Source organism: Bombina bombina, chromosome 3 (assembly GCF_027579735.1).
Source record: "Bombina bombina isolate aBomBom1 chromosome 3, aBomBom1.pri, whole genome shotgun sequence".
Classification (NCBI taxonomy): domain Eukaryota; kingdom Metazoa; phylum Chordata; class Amphibia; order Anura; family Bombinatoridae; genus Bombina; species Bombina bombina.
The window spans coordinates 541,961,742-541,980,760 of NC_069501.1; the positions used below are offsets into that span (position 1 = coordinate 541,961,742).

The 19,019-nt window shown below is 37.8% G+C and overlaps 1 protein-coding gene across 6 annotated transcripts in view; it reads left to right on the forward strand.

Moving 5' to 3' along the window:
• Positions 1 to 19,019, forward strand: part of THRAP3 (thyroid hormone receptor associated protein 3) — a 342,660-nt gene that overhangs the window by 23,762 nt on the left and 299,879 nt on the right. For 4 of the 6 annotated variants that reach the window (XM_053707022.1, XM_053707019.1, XM_053707023.1 and 1 more), the window contains exon 2: positions 5,276 to 5,434. In XM_053707022.1, the coding sequence (XP_053562997.1) occupies positions 5,307 to 5,434 (128 nt within the window). In that variant the 5' untranslated portion in view covers positions 5,276 to 5,306. Of the gene's footprint in view, positions 1 to 5,272; positions 5,435 to 7,716; positions 7,991 to 19,019 lie in introns of those variants that run through there. The other 2 variants (XM_053707020.1, XM_053707021.1) reach the window with 2 other exon arrangements.

Consider the following 19,019-nt stretch of genomic DNA (forward strand, 5'->3'; position numbering starts at 1 on the left):
TATACCTGTGTAAAAAAATTCACATGAAAATTTATACCTTCACACCTGTCGTAGATATTTCTATATACAGAAGGAGACATTCATATCTTGTTTTGTAAATGTGGGTAGATAAGATAATTCTACAAGTTTCTATTTAAACGTTTCTCAGCCCCCAAAATAAGAAAGAAGCTTCCATCACATGCCCATATGAACATATTCTAGATACTTTTTGATTATTTTGTTAAAGTCCACTATGTAAGCAGAGAAAAAACTAGACATTTGATGCAGCATGAATCAATTCAATTACTTTGAGCCCACAGTTTTGTCATGAAATATGTAGAAGTCAATCTTTGGGTAGCACTCTTGATGTAAGCTTTTTGTAGAAGAAAAAGAAAAAATAGAAAAAAATTCAGGGTATTTCAGGTGGAAGTTCTGGTAGCTGTCAAGTTACAGCAAGCAGGTGTAGATATTGTAATAGAGATATATGGTGGCTGATAATGTTATTTTTTTTAAAAATAAAAAAAAAAATGCTGAAGAAATAAATGCAAGGGTCACTTTGGTTATTGCATACTTTACCGGTTCCCAGCAAGAGGCACACGGCGTCCCAGATATCCTCTCCAGAGGGCCGGGCCTCCCCTACACGCAGCACCGGTGGGAGGGGAAGCCTCGGACAAGCAAGGAGAGGAGTGATCCTGAAATGAGTCCCCCAACAGAGGGGGAAAAGTCGGCAGAGACGCCAAGAAGCTGCAAGTGCTGGAGATCCAGGTGAGCGGCGCAGCGAGAGAACGCAATCCAGGCCCCCTCACGCAGCACCGGTGGGAGGGGGAGCCCGGACCAATAGAAAACAGTGCCCAAGACTTCACTGCGTCTCCGCTCACCTCCACCACCAAGGCGCCGTGGATCCAGGCGCGCGGGCACCAGCGTCCAGGTCAACGACGTCCGATGAGCCAAGGGTCTCCCACTCCAAACCAGGTAGGAGATGCAGGGGTCGGCAAGATTGGAACGCCGTATGCCAAAGCCGGGCCAGGATAGTATGTTCGCCTCCGATGTTTTAAGAGGCCGGGTGAAATTAAAGCCAAGATAGCGGTAATCTCTCCAGGTCTAGATTACTTTTGATCAGGTCACAATTTCTCTGTGCAAAGTTCAGGCAAAGTTCCACCCTCTGAGCTAGTGAGCCGTTTGCAAGTAGCAGCAGCGGGAGAGCAGAGTTCAAGTAATGCGAATATTTAGTATGCTGATTTAGCCAGGGGATTTCCCCTCTGTGTTTCTTCGCTGTATATTATAGCAGGCTATTAGTAATTTATTACTTAAATGTCAGACTGGGTAGTTTGATATAAGCTGCATAGGTCTTTGAGAATACTGCTGAGTACAATTTTAGTGCTTTGGAGTGGCACTAATGTGGATTCCGGTAGCGATGGTTTAAGCATTGCAAGCCGCCCAGGGTCTAGGGGTTTAGGCGCAGATTTCCCGCCATCAGGCTTGAAGGAAAAAAATCAGAGCAGGTGTCTTGCAAGACCATACACCTGAGCTCCTCCTCCGGAAACCAGCCAGGACATGTAATTTTAAACAACTTTCCAATTTACTTTTATCAACTATTTTGCTTTGTTCTCTTGGTATTCTACTTGAAAGCAAACCTAGGAAGGCTCATATGATCATTTCTAAGCCCTTGAAGGCCGCCTCCTTTTTTTTTATTTGCTTTTCACAGCAGGCAAGAGCTATCTCATGTAGGCCATATAGATAGCATTGTGATAACGCAAGTGGCTAGTGGCAGACACTGCACTAATTGGCAAAAATGCAAGTCAATAGATAACTAAGTCATGTGATTGGGGCGGTCAGAAGATGCTTTGATACACTTTTTACTTCTGTGATTACCTTGTATTAATATAACTGTTGCTTATGCTAAACTGGGGAATGGGTAATAAAGGGATTATCTATCTTTTTAAACAACAAAAATTCTGGTGTTGACTGTCCCTTTAATGATAATTTTGAAGAAAGAAAAATAACCTGGGTATTGAAAGTTAATTTGTGTTAGTGTACATATTTATTATTATTATTATTATTATTATTATTATTGTCATCGGTTATTTGTAGCGCACCAACAGATTCCGCAGCACTATAAACAAATGCAGAGTACAACAAAACATTTATAGGGATCAAACGGGTAGAGGACCCTGCCAAGAGTCGCACTGTTGTCGGCTCTTAAAGGGACAGTATACTATAAAATTGTTTTTCCCTTTAATGTGTTTCCAATTACTTTTTTTTTTTACCAGCTGCAGAGTATAAAATGTATGAAATTTAGCTTTTTTAAGGCTTATTTGTGTATATGAATTAGCCGATTTTGTGTTTTGAAGCCACAACCTATTACAATGGGTTGAGCTTGTATGTATAATCAGATCTCATTACTTTATCACATTGTGCACATATACCTGCTTCTTTATCTTATATCTGTCCATAAACCAATCACCAATACTTGGAGAGAACAATGGAAAATTAACATTTTATTACCTTTTATCTTTTCTATAACCCACTGGGAGTGTAATTTATTCTGCTGGCTGTGTTAACACAGCTTGGCCTCAAGGCCAAAAACTTTCAGGATAGCTGGGGATACCACAGGGAAAATGAACTAATTCAAATGCAAATATAAAGTTAAAGGAAATACTTGGAAATAATTTAATACACTCCAGCAGGTAAAGTGGATCATTGGGAACAAATTAAAGGGGAGACAATTTGAGTAAACTGTCCCTTTAAGGTGATCTACAAACAGCTGGACTCTTAGGTTTACATGTTGAGGGGGTTCAGAGGATAGCAATGGAGGAGAGGAACTGGTATAAAGAAAGGTTAGTGTAGGTTGTATGCATCCCTGAACAGTAGAGTCTTTAGGGAGCGCTTGAAGCTTTCAGAACTAGGGGAGAGTCTTGTGGAGCGAAGCAGAGAGTTCCACAAGATGGGAGCTAGTTTGGAGAAGTCCTGTAAACGGGACTGCGAGGAGGTAACAAGAGAGGAGGAGAGTAGGAGGTCATGAGCAGAGCCAAGGGGACGGGAGGGAGAGTACAGTATCTGTAAACAAGGTCTGAGATAAAGGGGGCAGCAGTGCAGTTGAGGGCTTTGTATGTCAGAGTGAGAGTTTTGTGTTTAATCCTAGAGGCAAGAGGAAGCCAGTGAAGGGATTGGCAGAGAGGTGCAGCAGATGAAGAGCGACGTGTAAGGAAGATGAGCCTGGCAGAGGCATTCATTATGGATTGTAAATGAGTTAGGTGGCAGTAGGAGAGACGAGAGGACAGAGTTACAGTAATCGAGGCGGGAAAGGATGAGAGAGTGGATTAAAATCTTGGTTGTCTTGTGTAAGGAAATGTCTAATTTTAAAGTTTTTTTTTTTTTTTACGGTGGAAGAGGCAGGCTTTAGCCAAGGACTGAATGTGAGGAGTGAAAGGTCTGAGTCCAATGTGACCCCAAGACATCGGGCATGCGAGGTAGGGGTAATGATGGAGTTCTCGACAGTTCTAGAGAGATTGGGGGTGGAGATTTTGGAAGAAGGGGGGGGGGGGGAAATAAAGAGCTCACTTTTGGAAAGAGTTTAGTTTGAGGTAGTGAGAGGACATCCAGGAAGAGATGTGATAGACATTGACACGGATTAGCAAGGAAGTAGATAGGTCTGGTGCATAGAAGTAGATTTGGTGTCGTCGGCATACAAGTGATATTGGAAACAGTGGGACTTAATTAGGGAACCTAGTGATGACGTGTAGATTGAGAAGGGGACAGAGGACAGAGCCTTACGGTACCCCGACAGAAAGTGGTGACTGGGCAGAGAAGGCTACACTAAAGGTACGGTTTGACATATGCACACTAAATGAAGAGCCTGTCATTTTGTATTAGTTTTGTGTAGGGACTTTCTATGTGCTGATAGATTACAACAGGCTTATGTGAGAGTCACCTAGGACATTTCTCCTGTCACAGAAATTGGCCATTTTAAATGCAGAGTATAAACATTAACAAAACAGGTAAGTAGTGGTTAAACAGATTGACTTTATCTTCCAAATACACGTCAATTGGCAGTTCAAAGTCTTTAGTTTATGAGCTATTTTGCTGTATGGCACCAGTAGTGGTTCAACCACTAACATTCTGTTTTTTTTTTCTTCTTCAATGTAATGGCCCAGGAGGGTAATAACAATCTCTCCTGGGTACCCAAGTAATACACAGGTTTGTCTTTCACCTGCTGCTTTTTTGCATACCAAAAGAACTCCAGAGAATAGCAGGTCTAAGAGAAGGGGGAGGGGAGCCTGATCTTGTCTGAAAATGTCACAGTAGGTGTTAGTCACATCTATAACATGGATCAAGTTCGTTATTGCTATCAAAGGAGCTGGAATATAAACTATAACCTCTAGTTTAAAAAGGAACATTTACTTTTTATTATTTATAAGCAACTAAAGCATACTAGCATGAGTTCATAAGAAAAATTAACCAGAGCTGTACTTGAAGTGTTTTAACCCCTTTTTATGAGTGTTTATGTACATACAGCTAGCAGTAGTCGCATGACTCAGCTGTGTGACTTCTACTGCTCATTTGTTTAGTGGCCATATCCACTTGGTGCTTGGGCTGCATTTCACCATATCTGCACCTTCTGAGCAGTACTTAAAGGGATAGTAAACACCAAAAATGTTATGGTTTAAAAAGATAATCTCTTTATTTACCATTCCCCAGTTTTGCATAACCAACACTGTTATATTAATATATACTTTTTACCTCTGTGATTACCTTGTATCTAAGCTTTTGCAGATTGCCCCCTTTTAACAGACTGGCATTGAAGCCAATCGGTGCTGACTCGTAAATATCTCCACGTGCGTGAGCACAATGTTATTTAAAATAAAACACATGAACTAACACCCTCTAGCTGTGAAAAACTGTAACATGCATTCAGACGGGAGGCGGTCTTTAAGGGCTTAGAAATTAGCATATGAGCCTACCTATGTTTAGCTTTCAACTAAGAATACCAAGAGAACAAAGCAAATTTCATGATAAAAGTGAATTAGAATTTTTTTTTTAAATTACATGCCCTAACTGAATCATGAAAGTTTAATTTGGCCTTTACTATCCCTTTAAACTGTTTTAATCCCTTTGTTGATGTGTTCAACAGTCTCCCAGTAATGTATTGCAGCTCAATAGTCTACCTACCTATACATAGCAATAGATTGAGATAGGTTTTACCTATTAAACTTTAATTTTGCATAATGGTCATTTTTCAAACATAGCTTTGCTAAATGTATTTTATTTGACTGATCCGTTCTTTTGTTTATAGCAGTACCCACAAAAGCAGGACTGGTGTATTGAAGATGTCCAAAAATAAATCGAAATCCAGGTCGGGATCTTCACGTTCCATGTCACGCTCTCGGTCACGTTCTTTCTCCAAATCCCGTTCCCGTTCAAGGTCTCTTTCTCACACACGGAAACGAAGACACAGGTAAGACCTTTCCAAACATGTTAATCTGCCTAGAAGAATTTCTCAACGTAAATTTATACAAGATACAAAATTCCATTTATAAACTTATATTTTACATGTTTGACAACCTGCTATTCCTCTCCCAAATGTCTCCTGTCTCCATTGCCCCCCTTCTTTCCAAGACATCAATGAAAGATTACATCATTGATCAGTATTGCTTCAGACCTGAGGAAGAGAGGAAACTCTTAAAAGGTTGTCTTTTACTATGTAATGTTAGTCCAATAACAGTTATTACTGCATACTGCAATAATTTTGTTAATTTGATCTATATGATATATATGCGCGCACACACAAGTGTGTATGTATTTATGTAAATTGTGAAAAATACTATATGAAGGTATATAGTATTAGTATGCGCCGGCTACAAAATAAAATAACCATAAAATATGACCATAGAATATTAAAATTAAATTGAAACCAATGTTTAGTTGGTAAGAAGTGAAAAAAATGTGGACAAAACAAAAACCATCTAAATGCAAATTCTAAACCAATATGAAAACACTCAGGTGAAAAAAAATCATTAAATAATAAATATTGATGTTGATAAAGTTAAAAAAAAATATATGTTCAAAAAGGATATATGTAATATAATATAATTAGTCTCTCCAAAAGTAGTGAAAGTTTTTATAAAAACGTTGGGCAGCTGGTCTTTGGACTGAGTGATCCTTCAGTGAATCTGTGAAGTAGACAAAAAAAGACAGCGCCTCATAGTGCAGACAAATTCAAAAGTGGATATCAAACTTGAAAAGAAAAAGCAGATGTACTCACAAAGGGATTGGCACTCTTGTGGAAAGAAGTGCGAATGTGCAGGCTGACCTTTAACAGCAGTCAGTACGCTGAGAGGTGGATCCTCCAAGGGGACCGGTGAATGCAGCCGTGGACTCTCTAAGTTCACACGGAATCCTATGCCAGTGCACTGAGAGATGGATCCTCCAGGGGATCGATGATGCAGCCGTGGACTCTCCTTCAAACTCACACGGAGCCTTAGATGTCAGGTCTGAAAGTCTAGAAGATCCTGTGTCAGGATCGGGCAGCACAATGTGCAATAGACAATTTTAGAAATATAATGAAATAAAGACCTCTTGCAAGGCGTGCGTGAAAAAACAGTCCAAATCTTTGTAAGATGGAAACCGCAACAAAGTATAATTAAAAACAGTTTGGTTTTAATAAAAACACTTGAAATTACAAGTAACAAAGAGCTTGAAAACTCTTTTCTCGGCCACTAGCTCCTGGCCGTTTCCTCAGTTCATTTCAAAATGAAAATATGTGTGTATATGTGTATGTATTGATATATATATTGTGTGTAATAAAATTATTACATAAATACTATATTTGCATACAAAGAGAAGCCCTCTACCAGGAACAAACAGCTCATCAGCTAGTGCTATGGCGACTTACCACCCAGGAGCAGCCTTTTTTTTTTTTTTAATAGCAGAGACTTCCCCAGGGTCATATTAAAAAAAAAAAAAATATATATATATAATTTTTTTTAATCCATTTGTAGCATTATTAAATACATTTTTGCTAGCTTTAAAGGGACAGTGTAACCAATTTTCATTTAATTGCATATAATACACACTACTATAAAGAAGAATATGCACAGAAAATGTACTTGTACGCTCCCAGTTTAGCACTGTTAGGTTGACTGTAGCACCTAGTGAAAGGGGCTAGAAAAACAAGAACAGCAGACAATCCCCCAATTCCCTGCATATGAATAGACAAATAACATAAACAGGAGCCTGCAGTAGTCTGTAAACGCGTGTATATTGGAAAAAATAAATAAGGAAAACTATACATTGTTATAAAAATGCTTGCAGATGGGCTATATAAATGGATCATCTACAAAACATTTATGCAAAGAAAAATCTAGTGTATAATTTAAATAGCATGTATAAATAACAGAAAATGTTAAGATAGCAAATTATTACACTGCCCCCACCCTGCTACCATATGAGATAGATATATAGTCTAATCTTGGTTAGTCTTGCAATATAATTATGCACTTAAATTAAATTTTACTGAGCTTCAGGTGGGGATAAACATGTAATTCCCTTGAGTAAGCATGTAAATATCATTTAATTTAAATGGCAGAGGGAATATCTCTTGTTTTCAATCTGTCTTGTGTGACTAAGCTTCTATAAATTCTCTCCCATGAGAACTGAGTGATCACAGCTCTTTTGCAAGTCAGTCAGTGTGGTGCAGACACTTGTTAGGAGTTCATTGGTAGCTGCAAATTTATTTACAATTAACAGGTTAACCCTTCTATCAGCAGCTGTGAAAAATGTTTTTTTACCACTCCCTATTCCTGAATAGATGTTCTTACTCTTTTTGTACTTTGGTAGTTTGTGGTAGGAATATTATTATATTCTCTTTGGGACTGTAAGTTAAGGGATGCTCTCCTGTGTGGTTTTTTTTAATCAACTTTGCTCAAGCTTAAGGCATTAGTTTACTTCACCAGCCAAGCGCAGCTTCTCTTCTCTGATGGTATATCTAACTTCAAATGAAATCTAAGAAGAGGTAAGGATCTGTCATTGTCGGATACCTGTGTTTGTGTTCTCATGTTAAGTTTTAAAATAACGTTTGCACTTTGTTAGTGATGCAAGTTAATGCAAGTGTTTTATAATCTTGTTTTTAGTTTCTTCTGTCGGCAATTTAAAGATTGAGGTCTTTAAATAAATAAATAAATAAATAAAATAAATATATAAATGTGTGTGTGTGATATGTATATGTATGTGTGTGTGTACGATACCTATCTAGATATCTCTTCTGTAAAGAATACCATGATAAATAAATAAAAGTAAATTTCATAACAGAATTAAATTGAAAAGAGTATCTGTAAGTTTGAAGTTTTCCATTTTAGAAGGCTCCACAATGGAGGTAATAATTCAGATATGCTTTTCGGATGGTGTAATGCAGCCTGTTTCCAGCTGAACGCTGTCACCCTGAAAAACACTGGTTTTGTTTTGAAAGAAAGTGTTAAAGTGCTGATAGCTTCCCCTCTCCCCATTGCTCCGTTAAGTGCTCTCTTCCTCTCCTTCAAAATCAACCTATAGATGTTTTGGCTAATCAAGGGGTTAAATAAAAGCTGTTTATTTTCTTTTTAAACGGTGGTATTGCAAATATTTTGTTATAAACCAGATGTACTGTCATTCATATAATGTCTGATTGCACACTCTCTCTATCCTCTATCCAACATCGCATTTCATGAATCACAACAAAACAGTTTTAAAACAAGACCACCCTTAACAGTGTACATGAAGACTTCCCAAACAAAAAGAAAAAATTATTTTAAGACAGTAAACAAATTGTAGTACAACTAGAAGGAGAGAGAGTTAATGATTGATTAAAAAAATATAAAAATACACTTTTCAAGCAATCACTATGTAGAATTCCACCATTTCTAGGGCAGTGGAAAAAACAAAGGAAAAAATGGAGTTAAATATGGATATGAAATAATGAAAGGTCATTGCAAAGGTTGATTTTTAAAACACATATGCCATTAAAGGGGCACTGAACCCACATTTTCTTTCGTGATTCAGATAGAGCATGCAATTTTAAGTAACTTTCTAATTTACTCCTCTTAATTTTTCTTCGTTCTCTTGCTATGTTTATTTGAAAAAGAAGGAATCTAAACTTTTTGTTTGGTTCAGACCTCTGGACACCACTTTTTTTTTATTGGTGGATGAATTTATCCACCAATCAGCAAGAACAACCCAGGTTGTTCACCAAAAATGGTCCGACATCTAAACTTAAATTCTTCCATTTCAAATAGATACCAAGAGAATGAAGAAAATTTGATAAGATGAGTACATTAGAAAGTTGCTTAAAATTTCATGCTCTATCTGAATCACAAAAGAAAACATTTGGGTTCAGTGTCCCTTTTAAGTTTAGTATATTTTCATACTTGATTTCCCGATTTTCCTCCAATTTTCCTGTGTTTTTCCACTGCCCTAGAAATACTGGAATGCTTTGGCAGATGTAAGGGGGAAAATACAGGAAAAATTAGAGGGAAAATAGGGAAATCAAGTAATGAAAATATACTTGATAGTGTTGTTTTTTTTTAAACTTAATGCGAATGTGTTTTAAAAATCAAACTTTGCAATGGCCTTTCATTATTTGATATCCCTATTTAACTCCAATTTTTCTGTTTTTCCACTGCCCTAGAAATACTTGAATACATTGGCAGATGTGGGAGATACAGAAAAAAATGGAGGGAAATAAAAAAAAAAGTTAAAATACATTTTCGGCAGCTTTCTTTGGCTGTCTGCCCAGAGCACAATTGCAACAAATGTATCCAAATACTGTTACGTTCTTAAAGTGAAAGCCAATCCTAGCGTTGTACAAATGCTATGGTTGACTACTGAAACAAATAAAAGGGGACTTTCATTCATGAAGTATAAGATACTTCATGTAGAAAGCTCCTTTGTTTCTACCGATCGCCATTTTTAGCTGTTACAGCAGCCCGCGGCTAAAAATTTTTTTGCTAAGAGGTGACGTTTTCACCTCTTGGCCAATAGCCGTGTGGTAAATCCGGCTCCCATGGGTGCCAAGCCAGATTTACCGCAGGCTATTGGCTAAGAGGTTAAAACGTGGGCTGCCATAGCAGCTAAGAACGGCGATCGATTGAAACAAAGGAGCTTTTTACATGAAGTATCTTATACTTCATGAATAAAAGTCCCCCTTTATTTGTTTCAACAGTCAATCCTAGCATTTGTACAACGCTAGGATTGACTTTCAATTTAAATTGGATTCTGAAATAACTCATGCAGCACTTTTCTATGTTAGTTCACAGAAAATAGCAATTTCTTAGTAGTAGTGATGCACCGAAAAGGAAATTGTGGACCGAAACGAACCCAAAAATCCAGGATGCACTTGGCCGAAAACCGAAACCGATACCAAAAAATTTTTTTTTTCAAAATTTTTTTTTTTTTTTTTTTTTTATATGCATAATGAATTGAAAACCTTCAGGCCATTAAAAAAAAAAAAAAAAAAAAAAAACCACACTTTTATTGAAAGTAACACACTAAAATTGGACAAAAATATCTTAAAACAATAATATGCTACACAATTTTACCAAGAAAAAAAAACAGGCAAAAAAACATAATTTATGTAAGAACTTACCTGATAAATTAATTTCTTTCATATTAGCAAGAGTCCATGAGCTAGTGACGTATGGGATATACATTCCTACCAGGAGGGGCAAAGTTTCCCAAACCTTAAAATGCCTATAAATACACCCCTCACCACACCCACAATTCAGTTTAACGAATAGCCAAGAAGTGGGGTGATAAGAAAAAAGTGCGAAAGCATATAAAATAAGGAATTGGAATAATTGTGCTTTATACAAAAAAATCAAAACCACCACAAAAAAGGGCGGGCCTCATGGACTCTTGCTAATATGAAAGAAATGAATTTATCAGGTAAGTTCTTACATAAATTATGTTTTCTTTCATGTAATTAGCAAGAGTCCATGAGCTAGTGACGTATGGGATAATGATTACCCAAGATGTGGATCTTTCCACACAAGAGTCACTAGAGAGGGAGGGATAAAATAAAGACAGCCAATTCCTGCTGAAAATAATCCACACCCAGAATAAAATTTAATGAAAAAACATAAGCAGAAGATTCAAACTGAAACCCCTGCCTGAAGTACGTTTCTACCAAAAACTGCTTCAGAAGAAGAAAACACATCAAAATGGTAGAATTTAGTAAAAGTATACAAAGAGGACCAAGTTGCTGTTTTGCAAATCTGATCAACCGAAGCTTCATTCTTAAACGCCCAGGAAGTAGAAACTGACCTAGTAGAATGAGCTGTAATCCTTTGAGGCGGAGTGTTACCCGACTCAACATAGGCATGATGAAATAAAGATTTCAACCAAGATGCCAAAGAAATGGCAGAAGCTTTCTGGTCTTTTCTAGAACCGGAAAAGATGACAAATAGACTAGAAGTCTTTCGGAAAGACTTAGTAGCTTCAACATAATATTACAAAGCTCTAACAGCATCCAAAGAATGCAATGATTTCTCCTTAGAATTCATAGGATTAGGACATAATGAAGGAACCACAATTTCTCTACTAATGTTGTTAGAATTCACAACCTTAGGTAAAAAATTCAAAAGAAGTTCGCAGCATCGCCTTATCCTGATGCAAAATCAGAAAAGGAGACTCACAAAAAATAGTAGATAATTCAGAGACTCTTCTGGCAGAAGAGATGGCCAAAAGAAACAAAACTTTCCAAGAAAGTTATATAACGACCAAAGAATGCATGGGTTCAAAAGGAGGAGCTTGAAGAGCCCCCAGAACCAAATTCAAACTCCAAGGAGGAGAAATTGACTTAATGACAAGTTTTATACGAACCAAAGGTTGTACAAAACAATGAATATCAGGAAGATTAGCAATCCTTCTGTGAAAAAGAACAGAAAGAGCAGAGATTTGTCTTACAAGAAACTTGCGGACAAACCTTTATCTAAACCATCCTGAAGAAATATAAGTCTTCCAGACTCTATAATATATCTCTCTAGATACAGATTTACGAACCTGTCACATAGTATCAATCACAGAGTCAGAGAAACCTCTTTGACCAACAATCAAGCGTTCAAACTCCACACCTTAAAACTAAGGTTTTGAGATCCTGATGGAAAAAAGAACCTTGAGACAGAAAGACTGGTCTTAACGGAAGAGTCCACAGCCGGCAAGAGGCCATCCGGACAAGATCCGCATACCAAAACCTGTGAGGCCATGCTGGAGCTACCAGCAGGACAAACGAGCATTCCTTAGAACATTGGAGAATACCCTTGGAAGAAGAACTAGAGGCGGAAATATATAGGCAGGATGACACTTGTAAGGAAGAGATAATGCATCCACTGCCTCCGCCCGAGGATCCCGGGATCCGGACAGATACCAGGGAAGTTTCTTGTTTAGATGAGAAGCCATCAGATCTATTTCTGGAAGTTCCCACATTTGAACAATCTGAGGAAATACCTCTGGGTGAAGACCATTTGCCCAGGTGCAACGTTTGGCGACTGAGATAATCCGCTTTCCAATTGTCCATACCTGGGATATGAACCGCAGAGATTAGACAGGAGCTGGATTCCGCCCAAACCAAAATTCGAGATACTTCTTTCATAGCCAGAGGACTGTGAGTCCCTCCTTGATGATTGATGTATGCCACAGTTGTGACATTGTTTATCTGAAAACAAATGAACAACTCTCTCTTCAGAAGAGGCCAAAACTGAAGAGCTCTGAAAATTGCACGGAGTTCCAAAATATTGATTGGAAATCTCACCTCCTGAGATTCCCAAACCCCTTGTGCCGTCAGATACCCCCACACAGCTCCCCAACCTGTAAGACTTGTATCTGTTGAGATTATAGTCCAGGTCGGAAGAACAAGAAGCCCCCTGAACTAAACGATGGTGATCTGTCCACCAAGTCAGAGAGTGTCGTATAATCGGTTTAAAGATATTAATTGAGATATCTTTGAGTAATCCCTGCACCATTGGTTCAGCATACAGAGCTGAAGAGGTCGCATGTGAAAATGAGCAAAGGAGATCGCATCTGATGCGGCAGTCCTAAGACCTAAAATTTCCATGCATAAGGCTACCAAAGGGAATGATTGTGACTGAAGGTTTTGACAAGCTGATATCAATGTTAAACTTCTCTTGTATCTAAAGGATCCTTAAATGAAGTACTATCTGCCGTAGGAATAGTAGCACATTTAGCAGGAGTAGAGACAGCCCCATAACCTTAGGGATTTTGTCCCCAAAAAAACTCTAATCTGTCAGATGGCACAGGATATAATTGCTTAAACGTTTAGAAGGAGTAAAAGAATTACCCAAATTATTCCATTCCCTGGAAATTACTTCAGAAATAGCATCAGGGAGATTAAACACTTCTGGAATAACTACAGGAGATTTAAAAACCTTATTCAAACGTTTAGATTTAGAATCAAGAGGACCAGAATCCTCTATTTCTAATGCAATTAATACTTCTTTAAATAAAGAACGAATAAATTCCATCTTGAACAAATACAAAGATTTATCAGCATCAACCTCTGAGACAGAAACCTCTGAACCAGAAGAACCATTCAGTATCAGAATGATGATGTTCATTTAAAAATTCATCTGAAAAAAGAGAAGTTTTAAAAGACTTATGTAAACTAGAAGGAGAAATAACAGACATAGCCTTCTTAATGGATTTAAAATATAAAATCTCTTATGTTTATCAGGAACACTCTGAAAATTAGATGTTGACGGAACAGCAACAGGTAATGTAACAGTACTAAAGGAAATTTTATCTGCATTAATAAGTTTGTCATGACATGCAATACAAACAGCTGGAGAAACAGATACCAAAAAATATAGCAGATACACTTAGCTTGGTAGCTCCAGCACTAGACAGCGATTTTCCTGTAGTATCTTCTGACTCAGATGCAACGTGAGACATCTTGCAATATGTAAGAGAAAAAACAACATATAAAGCAAAAATTGATCAAATTCCTTAAATGACAGTTTCAGGAATGGGAAAAAATGCCAAAGAACAAGCTTCTAGCAACCAGAAGCAAAGAAAAAATAAGACTTAAATAATGTGGAGACAAAAGCGACGCCCTTATTGTTTAGCGCCAAATAAGACGCCCACATTATTTGGCGCCTAAATGCTTTTGGCGCCAAAAATGACGCCACATCCGGAACGCCGACATTTTTGGCGCAAAATAACGTCAAAAAATGACGCAACTTCCGGCGACACGTATGACGCCGGAAACGGAAAAGAATTTTTTGCGCCAAAAAAGTCCGCGCCAAGAATGACGCAATAAAATGAAGCATTTTCAGCCCCCGCGAGCCTAACAGCCCACAGGGAAAAAAGAATCAAATTTTGAAGGTAAGAAAAAATGAATAATTCAAATGCATTATCCCAAATATGAAACTGACTGTCTGAAAAATAAGGAAAGTTGAACATTCTGAGTCAAGGCAAATAAATGTTTGAATACATATATTTAGAACTTTATAAACAAAGTGCCCAACCATAGCTTAGAGTGTCACAGAAAATAAGATTTACTTACCCCAGGACACTCATCTACATGTTTGTAGAAAGCCAAACCAGTACTGAAACGAGAATCAGCAGAGGTAATGGTATATATAAGAGTATATCGTCGATCTGAAAAGGGAGGTAAGAGATGAATCTCTACGACCGATAACAGAGAACCTATGAAATAGACCCCGTAGAAGGAGATCACTGCATTCAAATAGGCAATACTCTCCTCACATCCCTCTGACATTCACTGCACGCTGAGAGGAAAACCGGGCTCCAACTTGCTGCGGAGCGCATATCAACGTAGAATCTAGCACAAACTTACTTCACCACCTCCATCGGAGGCAAAGTTTGTAAAACTGAATTGTGGGTGTGGTGAGGGGTGTATTTATAGGCATTTTAAGGTTTGGGAAACTTTGCCCCTCCTGGTAGGAATGTATATCCCATACGTCACTAGCTCATGGACTCTTGCTAATTACATGAAAGAAATGCAATTTTCGGCCAAAATGTTTCTGCGACCAGTATTTAAGTGCATCCCTACTTAAAATAATATTAAATATCTATTTACTGTATTATTCTTTATTTAGTTCTATGTAACAGAATCAGATTTAAGTTTTTTTTTTTACCAATTATCCAAATAAAATATAGTCATAGAAAACTCATTATATGCAAAACAGTAAGTCAAGTAATGAACTTAAACAGCAGCTCTAGGCTAGCATTAAATTTGAAACATGCTACACAATAATTTTACCGAAAATAACAGGCAAAATAACCGAAAACCGAAATAGCCAAAAAAAAGCCATTTTCGGCCGAAACGTTTCTGCGGCAGAAATATTGGTGCATCCCTACTTAGTAGCAGCATGAAATATTAGCAGGGACAGCACAGTGTGAGCACAAGGTTTTCAGTAATCGTATTCCCTCTTAAACCCTTCTATTTCTGTTACTGCTCAGTAGCAGAGATCCCATTCACTCCTCTCCGGTCCCTGTCAGTCCGTGGCTTTATTTAAAAAATCATCTCATTGTGCAGGACTCAGGAGGAGTTTACCACCACTGCTAGTAGTGTAATGATGCTGCACTGCAGCCCGTCCTGTTTGTTTCCAAAGTAGCCAGTTTCATACCGCACTGTGCGCAAGTAAAGCATTGGGATAGGAACTAGTTTTATTTGTGCACAGTGCGGTATGAAATTGGCTACTTTGGAAACACAGGACGGGCTGTAGTGTGGCGTCATTACACTACTAGCAGTGGTGGTAACCTCCTCCTTAGTCCTACACAATGAGATGATTTTTTTTAAATAAAGCCATGGACTAACAGAGCCGGTTAAGGATTGAATATATGCAAGGGCTGAAGGGCATGTATGAGCCTCACACACAGGGCGCACTGACAGGAGAGCTCAGTCACCTCTGAATGATGACTCTCTTTACGGCGCAATTCATGTGAACAGCCAACAGAACCACACCCCCTCTACCGCACGGCATTCTGGGGCCTGTAGTTTAGTTGGGAGCGCCTAGAAATTAACCAGCCGCACCGGTGGGCTAAATTTAGATGCGGCTTATAACGGTTAATATCGGTAGGTGAGACAAGTGGTAGAACACTTTGGGGAATCAAAATCTTGGCGCAAGGGGATAATGTCAAGGTGGCAGTGGCGCCTAGGCACCCGTATTTGATGAGCACTGCGTATATGTATATATTTATTAAAAGGTGTCAGTGAGATGGAGAAAGATTTATAGCGCCCAGTGCTCACTAGCAGACCAGATGTTTATATTAGAGCACACCATGCTTCTTTTTTGGGTCCTGAAACCTAGAATAAAAAATAATTTTTGACAAGTAATGTTCTGTTTTAAAAGGTTATCTACATTGTGAGTTTATGAAGCAGCAGCGTCTGCTGATTAGAAAACAAAATGCATAAAGCTTTATGATCATGTTAAGTGATTGTAAAGTTTATTAACTTAACACACAGTATATGCAATTACATAGTAACATAGTAGATAAGGTTGAAAAAAGACTGAAGTCCATCGAGTTCAACCTATACAAATCTAAAATACTTACAAAAAGCTCCAGTTAAGCTTAAATAACCCCATTAAAATGTGACCCATTTAATACTAGCAATCATATCCATGAATTTTGTTTATATACAGAAATTTATCCAGACTATTTTTAAATGTATCTATGGTATTGGCATTCACTACCTCCTTTGGTAATGAGTTCCACAATTTTATTGCTCTTACAGTGAAAAAACGTTTCCGTTGCAGGAGATTAAATCTCCTTTCCTCCAACCTTAAATTATGACCTCTTGTCAGAACCAATTTTCTTGGAATAAAAAGAGCTTCTGCCATCTCTGTATATGGGCCTTGAATATATTTATATAAAGTAATCATGTCACCTCTCAAGCGCCTTTTTTCTAAAGAGAACAGACCCAGTTTGGCTAGCCTCTCCTCATAGGTTAATTTCTCCAATCCCCTTATTAGCTTTGTGGCCCTTCTCTGAACTTTTTCTAGTTCTGCAATATCTTTTTTAGCAATCGGTCCCCAGAACTGCACTCCAAACTCAAGGTGAGGTCTTACCAGGGCTTTATATAATGACAGAATTATGCTTTCCTCCCTTGAATCAATGCCTCTTTTAATACATGCTAGTATCTTATTAGCCTTTGAAGCCGCTGCCCTGCATTGTGCACTCATCTTTAGCTTGTTATCTATTACTACTCCCAAATCCCTTTCCTCCTGTGTTTGGCTAAGTCTTGTCCCATTTAAAAAATACATAGCCTGCTTATTTTTACTTCCAAAATGTAGAACCTTACATTTTTCCGTATTAAATCTCATTTTCCATTCACTTGCCCATAGTTCTAATTTTAGCAAATCCCTTTGCAAAGAGAGTTCATCCTGCTCTGACCTAATGACCTTACTTAACTTAGTATCATCTGCAAAAATAGAGATGTCGCTATTTAATCCTTGCTCCAAGTCATTTATAAAAATATTAAAAAGAACAGGGCCCAGTACTGATCCCTGGGGGACGCCACTGATTACCTTTGTCCAATCTGAGTATGATCCATTTACTGCTACTCGTTGCTCCCTATCTTTTATCCAGTTATTTATCCATGAGCTAACATTTTCAGCTATTCCCAGTCCCTTAATTTTGTGCATTAATCTCTCATGTGGCACTGTATCAAATGCCTTTGCAAAATCTAAGTATATCACATCAACTGATTCCCCTTTATCTATATTTTTACTTACTTCCTCGTAGAATCTAATTAGATTAGTTTGACATGATCTATTTCTCCTAAAGCCATGCTGATTAGAACTCATAATCTTGTTTACACGAATATGCTCATCAATATAATCCCTTATAATCCCTTCAAATATCTTCCCCACTATTGATGTCAGACTAACTGGTCTATAGCTTCCTGGATCATCCCTGCTTCCCTTTTTGAAGAGTGGCACCACATCAGCTTTACGCCAATCCTGGGGTACCATGCCTGAGGATAATGAGTCTTGAAAAATTAAGAGTAAAGGTTTGTCTATAACAGTGCTAAGTTCACTTAACACCCTTGGGTGTATTCCATCTGGGCCTGGAGTTTTATTTACCTTAATATTTTTTAGTTTGCAAACAGGGGGACGTTCATTGATTAAAGGGACACTAGAGTCAAAATTAAACTTTAGTGATTCAGATAGAGCATGCAGTTTTAAAGGAACAGTCTATTCCAGAATTTTTATTATTTAAAAAGATAGATAATCCCTTTATTACCCATTCCCCAGTTTTGCATAACCAAAAGTTTTAATATACTTTTTACCTCTGTAATAACCTTGTATCTATGCCTCTACAGACTGCCCCCTTATTTCAGTTATTTTTTACAGACTTGCATTTTAGCCAATCAGCTCTGACTCCCAGGTTACTCCACGCGCATGAGCACAATGTTATCTATATGGCACACATGAACTAATACCCTCTAGCTGTGACACTGAAATACTTTCAGATCAGAGGTGGCCTTCAAGGGCTTAGAAATTAGCATATGAGCCTACCTAGGTTTAGCTTTTCAACTAAGAATACCAAGAGAACAAAGCATATTTGATTATAAAAGTAAATTGGAAGTTGTTTAAAATTGCATGCCCTATCTGAATCATGAAAGTTTAATTTTGACTAGACTGTCCCTTTAATCAACTTTCCAGTATACTTCCATTAACAAAATGTGCAGTCATTTTTATATTTAGGTGCAAGCTCCTACTAAGTATACATATGCATTTGTGATTTGTGATTGGCTGATGGCTGTGACATGATACAGGGAGAGTGAAAATAGACTTAATTTAAAGGGACAGTCTACACCATAATTGTTATTGTTTTAAAAGATAGATGATCCCTTTTTTTACCCATTCCCCAGTTTTGCATTACCAACAGTTATATTAATATACAGGTATACCTCAATTTACAGCGCTTTGTGGAGCTGAAGTTCAACCTCCAAGGATTATGAAATAGTGCTGTCAAGGATTATGAAATAGTGCTGTAATCATTGTGAGTTTGTGAGAAAAGTGACT